At 42.2% G+C, this 23,501-nt stretch overlaps 1 protein-coding gene across 1 annotated transcript; it reads left to right on the top strand.

Annotated features, from left to right (window-relative positions):
• Nucleotides 1-288: 288 nt before the first annotated feature.
• On the top strand, nt 289-1,701 carry LOC306926294 (E3 ubiquitin-protein ligase TRIM35-like; the record flags this gene model as incomplete). Its single annotated transcript, XM_079505562.1, has 1 exon — nt 289-1,701. One exon carries the CDS (start codon nt 289-291, stop codon nt 1,699-1,701), a length of 1,413 nt encoding a protein of 470 aa, XP_079361688.1.
• Nucleotides 1,702-23,501: the final 21,800 nt, after the last annotated feature.

Below are 23,501 nucleotides of genomic sequence, written 5' to 3'. Positions count from 1 at the left end.
ACTTTGTCCACAAACACACACGCCTTGAGAATTCCCTGTGTGTGTGTGTGTGTGTGTGTGTGTGTGTGTGTGTGTGTGTGTGTGTGTGTGTGTGTGGTTCCGCCTCTTGTCAGACTCATCTCAGACGATAAGATTCAAACACACACTTCCAGTGCGAGCGGACACTGGAACTACCTGCTGCTGAATCGACTTTAACAACAGCTGACTGGACTTTAACTACAACCACGATTCACAGTGAAATTAGATTTCAGGGAACATTGTATATGAGTGTTCGTAGCTTCACTCAAAATGGCTTCCAAGGTGTCTTTCTCGGAAGAGGATTATTCCTGTCCCGTGTGTCACGACATCTTTAAAGATCCCGTCATCCTGTCGTGTAGCCACAGCTTCTGTAAAGACTGCCTGCAGGAATGGTGGCGAGAGAAGGAAATAAAGGAGTGTCCCGTTTGTAAGAAGAGACATTCAATGGATAGACCCATAAACCTTGCTCTGAAGAACCTGTGTGAGACCTTCGTACAGGAGGGACAGCAGAGAGCGTCAACGGGGTCTGAAGTCGAGGGTATCTGTGGTCTGCACACTGAGAAACTCAAACTGTTCTGTCTGGAATGTCACGAGGCAGTGTGCGTTGTGTGTCGAGATTCTAAAAAACACGCCAACCACCGTTTCAGTCCCATCGATGAAGCCGCAGTGGATCACAAGGAGAAAGTCCAGAAATCACTGAAGACTTTACAGGAGAAGCTAGAGGTCTTCAATGAAGTGAAAACAAACTGTGACCAAACAGCAGAACACCTCAAGGTCCAGGCCCGACACACAGAGACGCAGATGAAGGACCAGTTTAAGAAGATGCATCAGTTTCTAGAAGATGAAGAGAAGAACAGGATCGCTGAACTGAGGGAGGAAGAGCAGCAGAAGAGCCTGATGATGAAGGAGAAGATCGAGGGTCTGAACAGAGACATATCAACCGTTTCAAACAACATCAGAGCCACAGAGGAGCAGCTGAAAGCAGAACACGTCTCATTCCTGCAGAACTACAAGACCACGATGGAGAGAGTCCAGCTCACACTGCCGCTGCCGGACCCAAAGCCGGTCTCGGGACCACTGATAGACGTGGCCAAACACCTGGGAAACCTGGCCTTCAGAGTCTGGAACAAGATGAAGGACATCATCCCCTACAATCCGGTCATCCTGGACCCCAACACGGCCCATCCATTATACACCCTGTCTGATGATCTGACCAGTGTGAGAGTTGGAGAGAAACAGCTGCTCCCTGACAACACAGAGAGGTTTGACACCCGTGTCATTGTCGTGGGTTCTGAGGGCTTTAACTCAGGGACTCACAGCTGGGATGTCGAGGTTGGAGACAATACAGAATGGGGACTGGGTGTGTTAGCAGAGTCTTACCAGAGGAAGGGACACGCACGGGGTCAATCCATGATAATACAGTTTTCTAAAGGTAAATACACAGCACGCTCTAGACCACCAGGGTCAGTCACTGGTCTCTCATTGAAGCAGAAACCTCAGAGGATCAGAGTCCAGCTGGACTGGAACAGAGGAACGCTGTCATTCTCTGATCCTGATACCAACACACACATACACACCATCACACGCACTTTCACTGAAACACTGTTTCCAAGGATTTGGATTGGTCAGCTCAACATGCCTCTTAGGATGTTACCGGGAAAGGTCAGTGTAACTGTGGAATAACGTAGTTACAGATGATGATGATGATGATGATAAACATGATGATGATGATGATGTTGTTGATTATAATGATGATGGCGATAAACTATCAACACTATTAAAGGTAATATTAATCATTGATGGCTATTATTGAGGGAGCTAACCCCTCCAATGTGTCGCTTTCCGAAATTATGTCAGACAGGTCAAATCTATGGACTTTAATGTTTGTTTGGGGCAGTAAATGACAACGTAAGATGCCATCTGGCTGATATAAATACATGCCTTCGCTGTGGCCCTCACTTTACGTGGGTGTGGTTTTTACTATAAATTAAAACTAGAAAGATATTTATACTTACTTTTACTGTTTCATCATAAAATATAGAATCAACACTTTGGATCACCAATTTTCTTATGTAATTGTTGTTTTATTTAGTGTGTAAACTGTGTATTGATGCATATTTACCTTTGATTTCTGTTGAAATATTATTATCTATATCTTATTTTAAAATCAAATAAACATCTATACCACACAATGTTGGTGTTCAGTTAGCCTACATGATCACATATATTGGTCCCTCGTTTAAGTGATTAAAAGTTATGATGTTTTATATGACGTTGATCACAAGCCAGTTCGTTAAATATTACACACGTTTTTGTCTCCACCAGGCCGAAGGCATGGGGAGAGAGTATGTTTTGCACTCCGTCCGTGTGTGTGTGCGTGTGTGTGTGTGTGTGCGTCCGTCCGTCCTTCCTTCCTTCCGTCCGTCTGTTACCAGCTAATCTCCGGCACCGTTGGCCCGATCCATGCCAAACTTTGCACACACACTCTCTGGATGCCAACAACGAACCTCTGCCCCAAATATTCCTCAACGGCCTGTTATAGCGCCACCATGAGGCCGATTTAAGCAAAACACATTTCTGTAGATTACTCGTACACATTTTATCCATACATCACACAATTCGGTATACACTATCTCCATAGTCATGTGATCAACACGGATCTGCACCATTTCCCATCATCCTTCCTGATTGGCTAAGATTCGCTTCCAAAGCTCACATGATTGGTCCGTTGGTCCAAATCACAAACACAGTGTGCAATTTCCGTGAAATTATACACACACATTTCCACTAGGCTGAGGACGACATGACACAATTTATTTTCCAAACCAGCCTCATGGTGGCGCTATAACAGGGCAATTCCTGTTTTTATCTATAACTGCATCGATCTGTGTACAACTTTGTATGCGCACTCCCTAGAGGCCATGGAAAAACATTTTCCCTGCATCCCTCCACATCTGCCGGTTATAGCGCCACCATGAGGCCGATTTCTGCAAAACACATTGCTTATGATGCACAGATTTCATCCAAATCTCATGCAAATCGGTATACATGATCTCTGTAGTCATGTGATCAAGACGAGCCTGTTGGATTTCTCAGATTCTACACTGATTGGCTAAGATTGCCTTCCAAAGTCTTCAGGAGTGGCCCGTTTTGTAAAATGCTGCACATGCCCTGCTCATCCAGAATTCTATCCTCAGAGATGCTATGAGTGATCTGGCTCTGCATTTCCTCAACAAAATGAAGAAAATATGTTTATATCACTCCTAAACATTTTGCCAAAAATCACACACACTCCTATCCTCCTGGTGGAGACCTGTGCCCAGAAGGGCACTTTTTCTAGTATAAGTCTATTTCTGCCTTAAAGCTGCACTATGTAACTATCCTCTTCTACCCTGGATTTGAACCCTGGTTTCCTGCACTGTCCAAGTGCTGACATTCTTTTGTACCATTGAGCTAATAGAGCCTGCCTGCTCGCTCAGGGGATAAATTGAATCTTGACCTTCAGGTCAGAATTTGTGTCAGACACTGTGTCAATTTACAATTTAGGCATTTAGCAGACGCTCCTAATCCAGAGCGATTTACATTAAGCAATAACAAAAGCATGGCATACATCACATATATAAAAAAAGTAGTTATCATGAATCATGTGTAAACTAAGAACGTAACAGTGGAGTATCTATGTAAACTATACATACTACACTATATTATATATTATACATGTGTACTATAAAGTGCTATGACTACATAAAATTCAATTCTAGAGCTGTCTACGTAACAAGCTATAAGTCTGTTTAAAATACTATCTAAGTCTACATAATGTGCTATCTAAGGGGCTAGGCTAGGGCAAGTGCTACGGGCCATGGTGGAGTCTGAAGAGGTGGGTTTTCAGACTACGGCGGAAGATTGGGAGTGTAGTAGACGAGGGGTATAAAAGCACACAATTCTGCTACCATGGGCAGTTTTTGATCAGACAGTCAGTCTGATCTGGTCAGCATGGTAATGCTGACCATTCTTGAGGGTCAATAGGTCAGAAGACTCCTCTGCAGGCTATAACTGTCCGGCTCCTCCACTTACATGCACCGGGTGCATGTGACGTCAGTATGGGAGAGAGAGATCACTTTATAGCTGGATATGATAGCTCAATATTGTGCTTTTATACCCCTCGTCTACTACAAATCCCCCATTTCACAATCAAAATATCATCAGTAACCTTTGACCTTTTGATTGTGAAATGGGGGATTTGTAGTAGACGAGGGGTATAAAAGCACAATATTGAGCTATCATATCCAGCTATAAAGTGATCTCTCTCTCCCATACTGACGTCACATGCACCCGGTGCATGTAAGTGGAGGAGCCGGACAGTTATAGCCTGCAGAGGAGTCTTCTGACCTATTGACCCTCAAGAATGGTCAGCATTACCATGCTGACCAGATCAGACTGACTGTCTGATCAAAAACTGCCCATGGTAGCAGAATTGTGTGCACAAATGTACACACTCTTGAGACACTGAGAACTGTCCAATTCCAGAAGATTGGCCTTCATTGGAAATATACATTCTATTGACTTGTTTCCCTACAGACTCAGAGACTCAGTCCCATGGGATACCCTTGTACCATAAAGACTTGATTCCATTCAGTTGGATGAAGTGTCATCGCCACAGATCACACCCTGACGTTGGATGTCATAATGTTTGAATGTTCCACTCACTCGTTCCAGTCATAAAAGCATTCATTCACAATTCCTTGATCATTGATTGGAAATATGACATTCACTGTACAATAAATGTAATTATTGCAGATTGTGTGTTATGTGAAATCTAAAGCCATGATAAGTGCATGCATACACCTTTTCCCAAAATGAACTTCAAGGAGACGTTTGCCTCACAACAACATGTTGACAACTTCTGGGAATGTTGAAAGGACTTTGCGTCACTCACAAGACATCTCAATGTCTCCATCTTGCAATAAGAGTGACATATGGTAACTGAGCCATGCATTGCACAACGAAGAGAGCTATATAATGAGGAGGCAGATGAAGCCCAGCCAGGATAGGATAGGGTTAGGAACGGTTAGGATCCGGAGGAATTCCAGAGGATCCAGGACCCTGATGGAGGGAGAGGAGAGGAACCAGAAGGAACCAGAAAGAAGGATGTCTGATGAGAGGGTCTTGGCCACATCGCTACACAGACCAACCCCAACGCTCTGACCTGAGCATCCCAGACGATCCCAGGCAATCCAAGGCACTACAACGAGAGGCTCAGGGGTTATTTACGCAGACGATCCAAACCCCTGCCGCCTGCCACACAACCTCTCTCCCTCAGAAGACAGACGACCCCAGTCTGCCTCTCTCTCAAAGCTCTCAACAAACCAACACTCAGGAAAGTGATGCATTTACATCAAGTTCCTAAGTTCATGGCAAAGAACATTATCTATATCAGATAATTTCATTATCATTTGTTTCTTAAATTCTATTTGAACCTGCATTAACCCTTGTTTAGGAATTCGTTTGATTATTGTGATCCATTCTACTAAGTTTGTATATAGCTTAGGTATGGAAATAAATTGATTCATATTTTTAAACAAGTCTATTATTTGCTCAAGAGTTGAACTTACTGGTTTTTGACACATGCAAAGTAAAAAGGCTATGTAATGGAAAAAGATCTCTTACCTTCAGATTCCATAGATTTATTGAGATAAAATAATAATTGATTATTTTATAATCTTTTTAATTGTTTTATTAGTGGTTTAAACTTAAGGGTTAAATACAAATTAATCTTGTGCTTATTCCTAAGCTCATTTCACTGGTGCCCCTTCTAAAATTCAGATTGATTTGACTCTTAATTTTGAAAACGTATAATTCAGAATTTTGAATAATTAATTCATAATTATGAATTCCACTGATATAAAATCTACAGGATTAAATATATACAACTACTACAGGAGTAAGGCTGCAGTTCTGACTGTGATGGGAAGTGCATTCCATAGTTTTGGAGCCAGAAGGGAGAAGAGTTTGGGACGTGTGGAGCGCTGTCCCGGCGTTTTTAGTGAAGGTACCTCCAGCTTCCCTGCGTTGGCTGATCTGAGTGCGCGGGAGGGTTTGTAGGGTATGGTCATACTTGTGAGATATGGAGGAGCCATGCCTTTGGTTGCTTTGAATGCCAGCATCAGAGTTTTGTATTCTGTGCGGGCAGCGACCGGGAGCCAATGGAGGGAGCGGAGAAGGGGGGAGACGTGTGAGAATTTTGGCTGGTTGAAGACCAAGTAGGCTGCGGAATTTTGGATCAGTTGGAGGGGCTTAAGTGCACATGCCGGTAGGCCAGTAAGGAGGGAGTTACAATAGTCAAGTTTTGACAAGACTGTTGTCTGGATTAGGAGCTGGGCTGACTGGGCTGACTCCTGGGTGAGGAATGGTCTAATTCGTCGTATGTTGTAGAGTGTCTATAGTGAGACGTCACATGACCTTTGACATGACCTTTGACATAATGATCTAAATGTCTCAATGGAAGAGCAGGCAGACAAAATGCAACCACCCCAGTTGCACATGTTACAGTATTAACATACTCTACTATACAGATTGGACAGAATTACACTTTATTCAGTGAAAAATAAATAAAAAGGTTACATAGTGCTGCCGAATATGGACACATCTCTGAGCTGCCAGCCATATATGACTCCTATCAGAGTATCCATAAATGTGTTTATTATGTCATCATGACTGTAATAATATAGATGGAGTCTCTGCTCTATACCGAGGACAAAGTGCATATATCAATAATCAATATCAATAGCAAATTCACTCAAATTCACTCAGATATATATAGGAACTTACTGTCAGGTTGACGGTTGACAACTCTCACTCTTTTGCTGTGAGACATACAGTACATAACCTTTCTGTGTCACTCTGTCACACTCCCTGGGTTTAGGGTTACGTCTTAATTTAAATGTCATCAGAATGCAGTATATTGGACTTATGGATGCACAGATGTCACACATGTGTCTAAAAGTCCCTCGTTTGGATTTCGTGTCCTGATTAGTAATAATAGTAACACATTGATCCTCTCATGATTGATGGTTGATGATTAATATTGCCTTCCATCTGGCTGCTGAATCTGAATATGATAGCACGCACACACACACACACACACACACACACACACACACACACACACACACGTCACACACACACACACACACAGAAGAAAGAAAAAGTAATAATAAGTAATAACTAGAACTGCACTCTGTCGAGTGCCTACTTGCTTGTTGCACACAAGTAGTGCGCAAGCAGAGCGTGCAAGCGCTGTAGACCGCTACAAACTTTCAAATCTTAGCCTCACATATTGAATTATTAGATTTAGCTATTTGCTACGTACCTTCCAGCTTGCCTATGTCTATGTCTATGTATATGTAATTTCTGAGTTGGTTAGTGGTATCTTGGTCTCGGTGGTAATGGCTAGCTAGTCTCATGCTTCTTACTGCTATCAGTTGAAAAAAAGAAATATATCAAGTTAAAAAAAAGGTCTCTCTCCTCTGGGCAGTATTAGTTGGAAAAAAGGATTTATCAGTTAAAATAAGGTATTCTCCTCTACATATTATGATCTTGTTTATTTCCAAGTTTCAATAAACTTACATCGTTTTTTATCGATTCTACGTGTTTCTAACCCTGAGATATATTTTCATTGGTCTTATTTTTCTCTATTTTCTATTTTTATGTTGATTTAAACAAAATGATTTCTGATTTTAATTCATCTAGATGTTCATTAACTTGTCTTTATTATTATTTTTTAATTCAATCAAATAATCCTCAGACTCACCCAACATTTTGGCAACAATATCATGTTGACAACTTACCCATTGTTCTTGATCTTTCATAAATATCTTGTATTTTAAAGATTATCGTCCAAGACTCCAAGACTCCAAGTCTTGTCTTGTTGTCTTTAACTTGCCTCTAAAGCCGACGATGGACTTTTTCGTCTATCTGAGCTAAAGGTCTATTTTGTCCTGGTGCAATACAAGGTCCAAATTGATCTATCCGGGCTAAAGGTCTATTTCTCAGGTCTACCTGAGTCTTGTCATGTTGTCTTTAACTTGCCTCTAAAGCCGACGATGGTCTTTTTCGTCTATCCGGGCTTCTTACCGTCAAGTTCTTCTCCTCCAAGGCTAATGGTCTATTTTGTCCTGGCGCAATACAATTTCTCAGGTCTTCCTGAGTCTTTAACCTGCCTCTAAAGCCGACGATGGTCTTTTTCGTCTATTCGAGCTAAAGGTCTATTTTGTCCTGGTGCAATTCAAGGTCCAAACTGATCTCTTTGCAACTACAACTCTAAATATCGCTATGAAATACTTTTAACATCTGTTGAAGAAAAATATGGTAATTCATTATAACCTTTTCGAAATCACACTTAAACACGTCATCGTTACGTCACCATCGATAACCAATTATACCCTTCCATTGGTACATATATTCATCACGTCATATGCTCAGATATATGTGTATATGTCTATATGTATGTATATGTAGTTTCTGAGTGGTTAGTGGTATAATATGGTTACTCGGGTGGTTTGATGCATATGTCCCTGACACTGAAACATATCATCATTACGTCACCATCGTCAACGAATTATACCCTGGCGTTGGTACATAATCTTCATCACGTTCGCGGAAAGCATACCTGCACGGTCTGCTTCCGTATGTCCCATGACATCATATCACGTGCATTCTAAGGGACATTGGTACATATCTTCATCACGTCATGACGGAGCATGACGGAAAACATACCTGCACGGTCAGCTTCGTGCCAGCATATGACGTCATAACATGTGCTGGCCCCGGACACGCGCATCGTAGCACCTGACTGATAACATTACTTGCACGCTCTGCTTGCGCAAGTAATAATACAAAAATAAATTGCTATAACATTTTGTAAAGAAATACATATTCAGCCCCATGCTCGAATGCCCCCGCTCCCCTGTCAAAAACAGCTAAAATCCCTAAAACGAAAGAAAGCAGCAAATGAAGAAAAATGAACACTCATCTTTTACTTTCTCTAATAACAACCTAAAACATGAACCTTGGTTGAAAAAAACTAAAGTTGTCCTTTACTTTGACTACTTTTTAAAATAGCCGGACCTACCTTGAAGGTATATCTGATATTTTCAAAAGATGTTTAAACATTTGCAAACTTGAGAAACGGGACATTCTGCATAATGAATACTTTCTACTTTTGGTACTTTAAACCGCTTGACCGCCAGCATTAATTAATCAATCTATCGCGTATTGCCAAGGTTTTATCACGCGCAACCCATATTTTGAAGAGCCAAATATCCGTAACCGGATGTTACAATGACAAAATGCTGTGTGTGGTGTCTTGACCGAGTATCACAGCGCCTGCTGTCGGCCGTTGAAAAACCTTGTTTTCACCAGAAACGACATTCATTGCGCCGATTTGGAGATACAGGCCTTTGAAAGCAGCACATAGAGTTCAAGTTGATGCACGTGCATCTTCAAAATGGCCGCGGCCACTGTCCCACTTTGACTGTTATGCTAACGAGCGGCAGCTAAGGATTCGATCGGATCAAAACATGGATTAAAGAATATAAACCCTGGAAAACGTAGTCTACTGGCAGGCTAGAGTAGACAATTAATTTAATCCTACGGTTACTGGCGGTTGTTACTTTTACTTGAGTAAATTTGGAATGCCTTACTTGCAACAGAGTATTTCATTGTTGCAGTGTTCATACTTTTACTATGAACATACTGTACTTTCCACCACTGGTGAATGATGACCGATTGATGACCGATTGATCGATCAATCAATTGATAACAGTGCAATTGACCAGGTCAGTCGTCGAAGCTGGTCCATCTTCGCTGAAGCTGTCTCAACTATCCCTCCTCCTCTTATCCTCCGGAGTCAGTTTGATGGATGTTGTAACAGAAAGCGTTCATAATTACACCGTATGTCATAGAGTGAAGGAACTGCTGGCAACATGACTTTAAAAAAGGGAGAAGCTAAACTAAATAAAAGCTCGCTGCTCAGTGTGAGCGATGTCTCAGCGCGCGGACAAGGTTAACAGCCTCAGGGCAGAGAGGATGGATGGCCCACACACTGTCAGCATGCGCCAAGCACCCTTACATACAGTTGGAGGCCATCGATATTGTCCTTTTCTTTTTGCTGAGGTTTGCGTGATCTGCGCAAAAGGACAGTTAACCCATTTTGGGCGGGAACCCCTTTTGGTGTTTTAAACATTGTTATAATTTAGCTATTGAAAAATAGCAGATCTACAAGCTCATAGCGCACCACCGAGTGGCGCGCTATGAGCTTGTAGGTCTGCTATTTTTGAAAAATCGTGAAAATATTTATTTCAGAAAACTGGAGGATTTAGAAGGATTTTTTTAAATTTTGAGGTCAGGCCTAAATGGGTCAAATGATAAGGGACAATATCGGTGGCACCCAACTGTATATACTGTTGTCTCTGTCGGGTGGAAACCTCCTATCTCCATGTCCCATTAACCCAGGGGTTCCCAAACCTTTTTTGGACCAGGTACCCCTTTTGGGGTAGACATTTTTCCAGGTACCCCCTCATCTGAAGCGGCCGCAGAAACCTTTCAAGTGTCCCGAGTCTTTTTGTTGTTTCTGCAGCATGCGTCCTGCTGTTACTGTTTGGGGTCACGACAGGTTGACTGATGTTGTAGTTTTAGTAATCATGTCAGCTATTGGCCCAAAGCAAACATGGGAGAAACACAATGAACAACACAAAAAATATGTTTATTGCGCAACTTGTCATTTTTAATGTTAAAAAAAGTTTTTTTTTTTTTTTTTTTCGGGTACCCCCTGGCTAGGCGTCGCGTACCCCTAGGGGTCCGCGGACCCCACTTTGGGAACCATTAACCCATTAAGACGTGGGACCAGATTCTACAAATGCGGGCGGCGCCTTCTGTTTCTATGTCAGTGGTTCTCGAACGCTTTCATGTCATAAACCCCTGGAATGATATGTATACCTGTATTCTGCTGCCGGACGCCATCTGAAAATATGTTATTCTAGCTAAAGAATAAATTCAATAATGTAATGTGGTTATATTATATGCTAAAGTGACACAGATGCGTTCCAGGGCTTAAAGCAGTGGGTTCACTCAAGAAAATGACTTGTTTTCTATCGATTATACACACCCCATGAAGCCTTGAATTTATGAAGATGTGTTCTTGTCACAATATATTTGGTGACCGATCAGTAAGACACTCAGTGGGAGACTTTTACCAGAGACTCCAGCGGTCATTGAATTATTGGCTTATGAATGCGACAACAACTATAAAACATCTTCCACGTGGTGTGTAATTGATAGAACATTTAAGTTTTTTTTTTGCTGAGGCCGATTCCAAAAGTGAAAAACAACCTTTTCATTTCAAGGATCCCCAAAAGTATATGTATTTGGCGGCTGACCCCCATCTCAAAATGCTTTGTTCCAAGGCCCCCCCAGAAGCAAAGATTTGAGTTAAACAATCCATCCATCCTCCTAGGACAGGACGTGACACAGTGTTGAAAGTAACAGTATTGAACATACTGAGGTTTCCACCTGATGCAGAGACGATTTTAATGTTTTCTGTTGATTCTTTTGCCGGCGACAGCTGTCTAACTCTAGCCAGTTAATAGTGTAATATACTTCGGGCGGCGGGCTGCCCATGCTTTGCTCAGGGAACTGTGTATTACCAGAAAAAACAATGAACCTTTTGTAGTTTCCATTAAAACGTTCCAAAGTGCAAAGCACTCGGCTTAATTGGTAGCGCATGCACTCCTTTTTTATCAAGCTCTGATTGAACTGGAAATTAACCTTGTGGTTCCCAGCGGGAGATCTGCACAGGTTCAGCTGCACTAACGGACGAGGAGGAATAATCCATTCAAAATCATTTACATTTAAGGGGCATTTATAGCTTACACTCTTAACCCATTCTAGGCGGGAACCCCTTTTGGTGTTAGCATTATGTTATGCTTTAGCTATTGAAAAATAGCAGATCTACAAGCTCATAGCGCGCCACCGAGTGGCGCGCTATGAGCTTGTAGATCTGCTATTTTTGAAAAATCGAAGAACGACTGACATAGAAACATGGCTTTTTCAGAAAACTGTCAGGATGTAGAAGACAAAATGGGTTAAGGAGAACGAGCATGGTAGCCCCGCTGAGTCTCAAGGACACTCTGTGACTGAACACAAAGCATGATGATTATGGACACATCGTGGCCCTTTTAGGGATTAAACTTGTGGCCTTTATACAGTAGAACAACTGCAGTGCCTGCCGTCTGCTGTGGTGGAATAAGCACCCAGATGTTTTACTAAAGTAAAAGTACCAATACGGCAATGCAAAAATACAAGTAAACAGGAATCATGACCTGACCTGACCTGTGTTGGCAGGTGCAAAGAGGAGTTCATTTTCTCAGGAACAGTCAGGTACATACAGTACACATGGGTAACTTTGATGATAGAGAGGGCCGTTATATTTCCACACTCACTCCAGGGGGCTACATTGCATATATCAGGCATATTAATGCCCTATACTTGATCATCATCATATCATATCATATCATATCATATCATATCATATCATATCATATCATATCATATCTTATATTATATTATATTATATTATATTATATTATATTATATTATATTAAAATGTGTGTCTGAATGTGTGTCAGAAACACTGCCGTAGCTCCTCACGGCCTGCACCAATCACTCCCACTTTTCACACAGGCATTGACCATAATAATATGGAGGTCTTAACGAAGCCCTTTTTTCAATTTAACAAATTATAGATTAATAATGAATTTATTAGTGAATTAAAACGCACCCAGGGTGCAGTACCCCCCACGGCCACAAGGGGGGGGGGTGCAATATCTACGGGTAAGGGCTAGTAAATTATAATACAGCACTAACAGCAGTGTCACACAATAGCATCAAAAGTAGCTCTGCTTTTTAAATGTCATGTTCTAATCATGCATGTTATCTTAGCATTATGCAACCATCATGACGGGGCGTTGTCAGTGGGAGTGTTAGGTGGAGGGTGGGGGGTGTGGGGGGTGTTGTGTGACTTTAAAAAGGGATGCCACAGACTGGGAACTACGTAGACCACACGAACACTGCAGGTAAGCCTTCAATGCAACCTCATTCACAACTCTCATCTTAAATTATTTTACATTCATATAGAGCAGTGCAGGGTTAACATATATTTTTTGCTCAGGTCACCCCTGTCACTAACTTTGTAGCACCTTGCATTTATGTCATATTACAGTATGTAAATATGGAGTTCTGCTGTCGGGGAGAAACCACCTAACAAATGTATTTTTTTTCAATAAATGAGGAAAACCTATTATTTTTTTTAATAATGCAATACTGCTTCATAAACTTTATATATTGTTAATTACGTGCATGAGAGGGGGAGAGGTGGTAGAGTTGGCTGCTTTAGCAGACAGTTTGAGGGTCCAATGGAAGAGGTTTTGTCCGAAGCCCTTTTTAATACTTTACATTTTTTTAACCAACACACAGACAATAGCATTGAATAAATAAAATCGAATACCTAAAACATTTAGTTAGGTTTCCTCCTGACAGCCTACAATATGTAAATCTTTCCCCCTAAGATACGAGAATATTAGTTTCCATCATTCATGAAATATCGGAAAAATAACTTTATAATTTGACATTAACCACTTGAACCACACACTATTCTGGTTGGGCGAGGAGGTTTGGTGGTCCACTATATAGTTCATCAGTGTGGTTTAAGTATAGTTGAAATGAATGTGTATTGCTAAATTCCAAATATTGTCAAAGTATTCTGAAGCAACTGGGTGCCCACCCACTTGTGAACCACTGTGTTGTAACCAGAGCCTTAGATATAAACAGAGTTACGTGTTCACTTCATGGGGCCAGTCCAATGGCGGCTCTCCTACATAGACTTTTATTGAGAATGGGGACAACCAACTGGGACAAGTCCTGGACCGGAAGTAGGCAGAAATGCATATGCATTGGACTCAGGCAACAGCCCAGCTTTAATGATCTTAAATCCCTTTATTTTAGATTGTTTTGTAGTAATAGTACAACATAAACATTAAAGAGACTTTAGTTGTTACTGTACAATACTTTAAAACAGTTGTCATGTTGCACACATGCTTAAAATAGCTCTTATTTGCGCCGCCCTCGTTGAAAACAATGTATTTCCAACTCCAGCTTGTCCCAGTCCAGGCTGCATGAACAGCGCTCGAGCGCTCGGTTTCTGCCCCCTCTATATCGTAACTCTTCTATTAGATGGCTATGGTTGTACGTTTTAAGTACTGACATCAAAAATAATGCTGTGGTAGTATAGTGGGCCCATGGGTCAGAGAGTTATTTTTTGTAGTGCATTTCCCATTGGGAGATCTTGACTTAGATCACGTCATATAAGACCTGTGTTCCAAAAATAAACAAACTAGTACTCAGTGATTTTGTCTGAGGTATGAGACTTTGTGTCAACTATGATATTGAGTTATATACGTATATTTGATAACGTCTGTGTTTTGAGAAAAAAATGAATAAAAAAAGTAAATTAGTAGGGCCTACTTTCTTACCATCAGTTGATGCTACCTTGCAAATTGACTACATTGTAGTCTTGCTACTTTTACTTAAGTAAAACAAATTGTATATCGGGTAGAAATGTTACTTTTCAGGATTCAAATTCAAAAATAGCAGATTGACAAGCTCAAAAACATGTCGAGCTTGTAACTTATATATATATATATATCTCCTTCTACCCTAATAGACAGGGGTACACAAGCACATGGCCGTTTATCCGTGCTACTTCTCCTACCAAACCACACTGTTAGCACACATCTCTCCATGCAAAAAAAAATCTGCATGCTCCCAGAATCCAGCTGTCATATTTACTGTACAAATATTACTTTTGTCACACACTGTAGGTGCCAAACTCCCAAAAATGTATCTTACGCGTTTCAAAAAGATTAAAGTCCACTTCCAACGTGCATTTTCTTCATTTATTAAAACCAAAAAATGTTTCCAAAGTGTGTAAACTCAATCAAACAAAACGGTAAAATAATTGTTTCTGGTCTAACCTCAGAGCTGTCTTTCCACTGAGAACCAAACCTGTACTGCCATGAAGTCACTACAGAAAGAAGTCACTGTGACCCTGGCTCATTATACAGGCCTATACTCAACACCTGTTCTCAATTTACACAGCTGATCAAAGCAGATCCCTGCACAGATCAATTATACCCAACTCTACTACTAACAGAAAGTTGCACAAACACTGGAAAATACAGACCTAATATAAAACATTAATTTCCATACAAAATTGCAAATAAACAATTCTCACAAATCACAGGTACAGTAAGTAAATATGTGTTTTCAGATACCTGCTCCCACACACACAATGTTATTGCGCAACATTTCGCTGTGATGCAAATTACATCACAACTTTCTCATTCCCCGGCACCTCCCCTTTTCACTGCACACACACACACATACACACATACACACACGTATGTACAGTACAGTACAGTACAGTACAGTACAGTACAGTACAGTACAGTACAGTACAGTACAGTACAGTACAGTACAGTACAGCGCAGGACAGTGCAGAGGACTACAGTACAGTACAGTACAGTACAGTACAGTACAGTACAGTACAGTACAGTACAGTACAGTACAGTACAGTACAGTACAGTGGAGTACAGGACAGCGCAGCGCAGGACAGTGCAGAGGACTACAGTACAGTACAGTACAGTACAGTACAGTACAGTACAGTACAGTACAGTACAGCGGAGTACAGTCCAGCGGAGTACAGTCCAGTCCAGTACAGTCCATTACAGTGGAATACAGTACAGCACAGCACAGCACAGCACAGTACAGTACAGTACAGTACAGCACAGCACAGTACAGTACAGTACAGTACAGTACAGTACAGTACAGTACAGTACAGCACAGCACAGCACAGCACAGCACAGTACAGTACAGTACAGTACAGCACAGTGGAGTACAGTACAGTTGAGTACAGTATACTATTCCCGCTAGGTTGCCACATTGACGACATCCAAGCAACTTGGTATATAGAAACATTGCCACTTGCCATTCTTGCTTTTAGATGGAAATAAAAACTAGCAAAACAAACAATAGGGCCACTCAGCCAGGTTGACAAGTTTGCGCTTTCGAAGCAACTGGATATATGAAAACATCATGGTTTCCATGTTTGCTTTTCCAAGTAAAAAAACCAAACAAAAAAACAGTATTGAGTATCGCCCTTCCGCTATTGCCTTCTTCCCATTTGCGACGTGTGGCGCTAGGATGAGCGGGCCGAAGGCCCGCAAAATTCTAGTATATATATATATATATATATATATATATATATATATATATATATATGGAGATAAGAGGTTTCTGCCTGACAGCAAGGAAATCTGAGTACCGCCCACTGACACCAACTGCTATTCCTTGTTGTCTTGGTTTCCACAGCCCGACACCATGTCATCCTCTCTCAGTATCCTGTTCCTGCTGTGTGCCCTGGCGGCCACAAGCCAGGCAGCCCTGAAGGTCTTCAACCTCCGTGCCAGCAAGCTGCCCGACTTCATCGGCACCACCGACGCTTACGTCACTGTCATGTGCGGCACAGAGGACCTCGGCAAGACGGTCACTCGCTTCAACAACCCCAACCCGTGGTGGGATGAGGAGTTCAGCCACTTCCGGGCGCAGGCTGGGGAGGTCCTGGCGCTGGAGGTGTTCGACAGCGACATCGGCCTCGACGACAACCTGGGGTCGTGCCAGCGCTCCATCCAGGTCGGCACTTGGAACAACGTGGAGTGCTACCTGAAGAGAAGCGGGACCCTGTACTACAGCTATACGTTCACAGCATAAGTGCAACTGATGGTGACTGACCTCCCCCCTTTACGTCAATGGGGATGGGGTTGTTCCTTCAGAGGGTCTCAGGGGGTCCCCAGCTAAATGATTTATAGTTGGGGACCAAATGGACCCTTCCAGTGCTCTAACTCAGAGAGAGTACGAATTTGTATGTGCTCTCAGAGTTTAATTAAAAGGGTTTAGCGTGTTGATTGGGGTCCCAAAGATAAGAAATTCATATCAAATGGAGGTCCGTGGACTAATGAATAGGATAAAAAGAGATACAGTATAAAATGAATGTTGAATAAAGCTGACGTTCAAGATTATTCCTTTTTCGAGGTGTGGTTTTCTAAGAGGCTACAGCTGGAAGACATTATCTAACAAATAAGAATTGTATTTAGCCTATATGACAAAAGCATCATCATATGCAATCATATAGGCTACTGTACTGTAATTCATTATTAGTTTGTTAGTTTGGTCTAGTCTCTGGTTGCAAAATTACGAGGACAAAATGAATAAACTACTGTAACTCACCACAACAAATGTCTTGTCTTGATTCAAAATACACTAAGCTAAATATAGACACAGGTGTAACCTCCGGGATAGGAGTGTGCTCATTCATTTTGAAAGTACAGTATGTCTACAAATCTGTTGAAAGAAACTTACATTTCACTACATTGTGCAGGTAATGTTTTGCTTTGCTGTGCAGTATAGAGCATACAAGAACAAAAGTTATATACTGGGAGATAAACTATTTTAAGGTATACAGTTGGTTGCTTTGGAGAAAGTAGCAATCTCGACATGTTGAAAGTGAAATTACTGTAGCTAGCACCATTGCTGTATGAATTCTGTCTGCATGGAGTCCCACAGAGGTCTGTACTTCCCCCCTCTAGCTGTGAGCGTGCCATTTTGTGCAGAATGTTGGACTGTTATGCACAGAATATACATACACTGGGATACAAGTGATTAAACAAAGCTGCAACCCCCAAAAATGAACATATATTGAAATGGAGACCCCCCACCCTGACAAGGTCTTGGAATTGTAGGCATTACATTTAGTTAATATTGTGAAAATAGCCAAACTACAAGCTCACTGCGAGGCGTGGTGAGCTTGTTTCTAAAGTGTAGTGGTTGCTTATTTGGGCCTGCTTCCTAAACCGTGCGTGCGTGCGTGCGTGCGTGCGTGCATTATCTTATCATTATGCAATAATGACAGTATACTGAACATTTTGGGGAGTTGTCAGTGGGAGTGTTGGAGGGAAGAGGGTGTGTTGTGTGACTTTATAAAGAAATGCCACAGACTGAGACCTGTGCTTTTGGCGAACATCATTTAAGACAAGAGCTCAGGTAAGCCTTTGTCTTTTATTTTTCTCTATTGCTGCTCTTTCTCTATTAGAGCCATAATATGTAACCTTTTCCCTATACTTACCTAACAAAACAATATACTGTATACCAGTGGTTCCCAAAGTGGGGTCCGGGGACCCCTATAGGGGTCCTTGAGGGAGTTCCAGGGGGTCTATTTAGGACCCAAATTGACCCTATGATTCTGTAACTCAGAGTGTGTACAAATCAATTTGTACACACTCAGAGTTAAATTAACTTTGATTTTACAATATAAATTGGGGTCCCAGAGATAGAAATGCCATTAAATAAGTGACCGTAGCCTAATTCAGGTCAAACTGGGGGGTCCTTGAAATGAAAATGGTTGAAAATCTCTGCTAGAGCCGTAAAAATCTTCTCTTATGGGGGTCCTTGGCATATATTTTCAAATGGGGGTCCGTGGGCTAATGAGTATCAATTTGGGGGTCCTTTCTGTACCCATTTTCACTCTATAACAGCAGTCATCAGGATCGAGTTACAAGTAAAAGTCCGGAATTCTACATTTACTTGAGTAAAAAGTACTCATTATGCGGAATTTCCCATTTCACAAGATTCAACAAATGTAAAAATGTATACAAATCTTTCGAAAATAGCAGATCTACAAGGTCACAATGCGTCACATTAGGACACACTGTGAGCTTGTAGATCGGCTATTTCCAAATGGCCGAAATGAAGTGGTTAATGTACGTTTTGTAATTATAATCACACTCTACAAAGTAAGTAAGGTAAAAACGTTTGGGTTTCCGAGGCTATACTGTAAGGTAACTATACCATTTTCAAGTAATTGTGGTGGAGTATAAAAGTACCATATTGGCCTCTGAGATGCAATGGAGTAGAAGTAAAAGTACTGAAATTTAAAATGTAAAAGTAAAGTCCAGTAAATAAAAAAAGAATCCACAAAATTGTATTTATCTGCTGTATATAGATAGAGCAGTGGTTCCTAAAGTGGGGTCCGGGGACCCCCAGGGGTCCTTGAGGGGGTTTCCCCGGCATAATGTGTTAATACAGCATCACAACCTACCCCTTTATCCATATTTTATACGTTGAGATCTGCATTTTTTAAATCTTGAAAGTGAAAAATGTTGTGGGTTTGTTGCCACCTATCAATTTGGGGGTGATTGGCACAAACAAGTTTGAGAACTATAGCCTACAGATTTGTTTACCAGTCTGACACGCCTTTCTCGGTTCCACAGTTTGTTTATGAGTTTTGAGTGTTTTTTCACAGCTGAAGCAGTCATGCACAATTGGCATGGAAAACGAGGAGCAGCCGTCACAGCCTTTTTTCCTCTCTGACCAGATGAAAGCAAAGCTATGCCTGATTGATTTGTCAAATCCACCTGATCCACATTCAGAGGGAGATGGAAATATAGACCGCTTTGAGCCATCCGAGACCTGGATCACAACAAAGGAAGTCCATCTGTTTGAATTACACCTGCTTGCTTATTGCTTTATTGCTTATTATCCTTATAGTCTTACCTTGCCTGGCCGTTCCTGGCAAAATCCGTCGGGGAATGGATGCAGTGATGGAAAGTAACGTTTTACACAACTACTGTACTCAAGTACAATTTTGAGGTACTTTTACTTTATTGAGTATAGTCTATGTCCAGGCAATTATTGCACTATTTGCATTTTTACTCCACCACAATTACTAGAAAACTGTAGTTACCTTGTAGTTTTGGATTATTATTTCAGCACTTAAGCCCTGTTTTATACTTCGACTCTTCGAAAATATCCGATCGGCTATTTTTGAACGATTTTGACACATTATGATAGTCGACTAAATATCCTAAGATTTTAGTTGACTAAAATCCACCGTTGATTTTGTCGACTAAAATGTATTTTGGCTGATTTTACATTTGGTTGCATGCTGAAAATAGCAGATCCACAACGCAGTTCTACAACGTGCTGCAACGCATTGTGAGCTTGTAGATCTGCTATTTTTTAGATTGCAACACCTGAGCGCAAACAAGCATAAAAAATGGCTTGTGTTTTAGTTCTATACTGGACCTTCTCCAGTGGTCCCTCCTCAACATTTAGTTCTTATCTAGTTTTTATTTGTTGACGAAATTGTTAATATATTTAGTTTTAGTCATCATGGCTTAGTTTTCACTGAAAAAAGGTATAGTCGATATTTTTCACAGTTTTAGTTGATGAAATCAACACTGCTACTACAGACCTCTATGGGGGTCCATTCGGTCCCCGTGGCGGTCCCCGAGCCACACGTTGAGAACCAGTGCTTTGCGCTGCACCTCCTCTGGGTGCAGGAGCAGCGTTGCCATGGTAACGGTGACACCACCTGAAGATTTTGGTGCATTTGATATTGAAATGAGAAAGGACACACAGCAGGTGTATGAAATATGAAATATGAAATATCACAGCCATCTTCCTATCTGCTCACAGAAATATATATATATACACACGGTACAGTAATTGGTTCTTTAAAAAGGCCATTAAAGGCCAACTGCAGTGATTCCCAAACTGGGGGGTCCGGAATATTATATTGGTGGTGGAGGATGGGGGTCCTCAGATCTTGTGCTTCACGTGCAACAATAGTGTTTTCTCAAGGCCTATAGCTACTTGATCATGCTACTTTTGCTACTTTTTAATTTGGAATCCTGAAAAGTAACAGTTTTGGACATTATTAGGTTTCCACCCGAGACCCGACAGGCGGCGACGATAATGATATTTTCACTATTTCTAAATTTTTCTTTTGAAGTTATGGATTATTTTCCACAACCCGTAATTGGGTCCAGACCCATTGTTTGGGAAACACTGCACTATTAAAGATGGGGTGTCGTGATTTCTTTCCGCACCCTAAAACATGTTCATCAGGTATAAGGAGGGTCTTTTTCTAGAATGTGTACAGTATTTGGTAAAATGTTGTTTTTATGTGGACATGCCCACCAGTTCATTAATTATGCCTTGTTTGCCTGGTGGGTGGTGATGGGTGGTGAATGGTGATCCACCTGAACTGAAACCACAGCTGTGGTTAACTTGTATGATAAAGGGAGGAGGGGGTAGGGGAGGGGATGATATTGTGATGTCACTATATCAATGTTTTTTTCAATGGCACGTTTAACCTCCAGGAAGAAACCCTAAATACAAAGGAAATACATCATTGCACATAACAACCACACCAAGGTCTCTAATGAAGTACTGTCACCTCATAAACACAAAAACTGGAAAAAAATATAAAAACCTTTAAGCTGGAGTTGGTGGAAAGTAACTCAGAACATGGGGGGACACTGGGGAGGCACTGGGGAGGCACTGGGCAGACACTGGGGAGGCACTGGGCAGACACTGGGGAGGCACTGGGGGGACATACTGGGGAGGAACTGGGCAGACACTGGGGAGGCACTGGGGGGACACTGGGGAGGAACTGGGCAGACACTGGGGAGGCACTAGGGGGACACTGGGGAGGCACTGGGGAGGCACTGGGCAGACACTGGGGAGGCACTGGGGGGACACTGGGGGACACTGGGCAGGCACTGGGCAGACACTGGGGAGGTATTTACTCGAATACTGTACTTGAGTAACATTGTGAGGTACTTTTACCTATTTCCAATTTCCTTTTACTCAAGTACCAGTACATTTGGAATTCCGGACATTTACTTGTATAGTATTTCTATATTGCAGTATTGATACTTTTACCCAAGTCAAAAAATGTGAGTACTTTTCCCACCACTGGCTACGGCGGCCCCTTTGCAGCTTTTATAGTCAGGGAATATTATCAGAATAATGTCAAATCTGGGAATACATTTCTTACCAAGAAATGCCCAAATGTGCTGACCTCATCACATTTGTGAGGAGCGTCTTTTGTGCAAAACGAATGCTTGGAATGGATTCAGAATCATGAAAACCCCCTAGTTTGACATGTCACATGCTACTTTCAGCAGCTGTCAAAAATTCCCTATAGGGTGGTTGAATAGAAACCAATGTGGGATATGTTAGAAGACCCCTTTACAAACACATTGGTGAAGACAATTCTTGGTAAGAAATGTATTCCCAGATTGTATTAATATCCCCTGACTATTAGTGGTGAACTGAACGTTGTGCACCAATGACTCTCACATGTAGGCAAGGGAGAGATACATTATGGCTCTGTGTCGTTGTAAATAAACTGCTCCCACATCTCCATGCTATACACAGCATATAATGAAACATTTAATCATGTGTGGTCTAATAAAAAACTAAACTATAGCCGAGAAAGGGGAAGCTAAAGAAATTCACGAGGCGATCATGTGTCCACTAAACGAGCTCTAAATGAGTTATCCAACCATAGAACAAGTACTTTCACATGTGTGCGTGCGTGCGTGCGTGCGTGCGTGCGTGCGTGCGTGCGTGTGTGCGTGCACACGGACTGCATGTACTGTATAGTATCCCGCTGCAGTTTGAGATACAGTTTTCATTAAAGGTTTTTTTTTTCACTACTTTTCGCAGTGATTCTCACCCAGCAAGACAAGGCAGGCAGAGAGGCAGAGAGGCAGAGAGGCAGGCAGGCAGGCAGGCAGAGAGGCAGGCAGGCAGGCAGGCAGGCAGGCAGGCAGGCAGGCAGGCAGGCAGGCAGGCAGGCAGGCAGGCAGGCAGAGAGGCAGAGAGGCAGGCAGGCAGGCAGAGAGGCAGGCAGGCAGGCAGAGAGGCAGGCAGAGAGGCAGAGAGGCAGGCAGGCAGGCAGGCAGGCAGGCAGAGAGGCAGGCAGGCAGGCAGGCAGAGAGGCAGGCAGGCAGGCAGGCAGAGAGGCAGGCAGGCAGGCAGAGAGGCAGGCAGAGAGGCAGAGAGGCAGGCAGGCAGAGAGGCAGAGAGGCAGGCAGGCAGGCAGGCAGTATGTCGGACCGACCTAGCCTGGTTAATAAACCAGACCGAATCAGCCGTTGGCAAAAAAAAGTTGCCTACCAGCGGATTACGGTCTGGCGAGGCTCAGTAGCACGCCTCTTTCCTACAGCAGAGAACAGGTCGGACCAATCGGGACACGGTATGCAATATAGGCGGGCTTTGGTACAGTGACGTTCAATGCTTGAGACCTTTGACTGACAGTAGCTCTGACCAATTGCGTCAAAGAGAAAATGTTCCCCGGGAAATGAAATCCAAGTGGAGCCAGCCCAGACTGATATACCGCGACAGTGTTGTGTGATATTAGTCTGGCTTATTAGCCAGGCTAGGACCGACCGACAGACAGACAGACAGACAGACAGACAGACAGACAGACAGACAGACAGACAGACAGACAGACAGACAGACAG

The sequence above is a fragment of the Electrona antarctica genome, assembly GCF_951216825.1.
Source record: "Electrona antarctica genome assembly, chromosome: 7".
In the NCBI taxonomy this organism is placed as follows: domain Eukaryota; kingdom Metazoa; phylum Chordata; class Actinopteri; order Myctophiformes; family Myctophidae; genus Electrona; species Electrona antarctica.
This window is presented reverse-complemented; position numbering and strand designations above follow the sequence as displayed.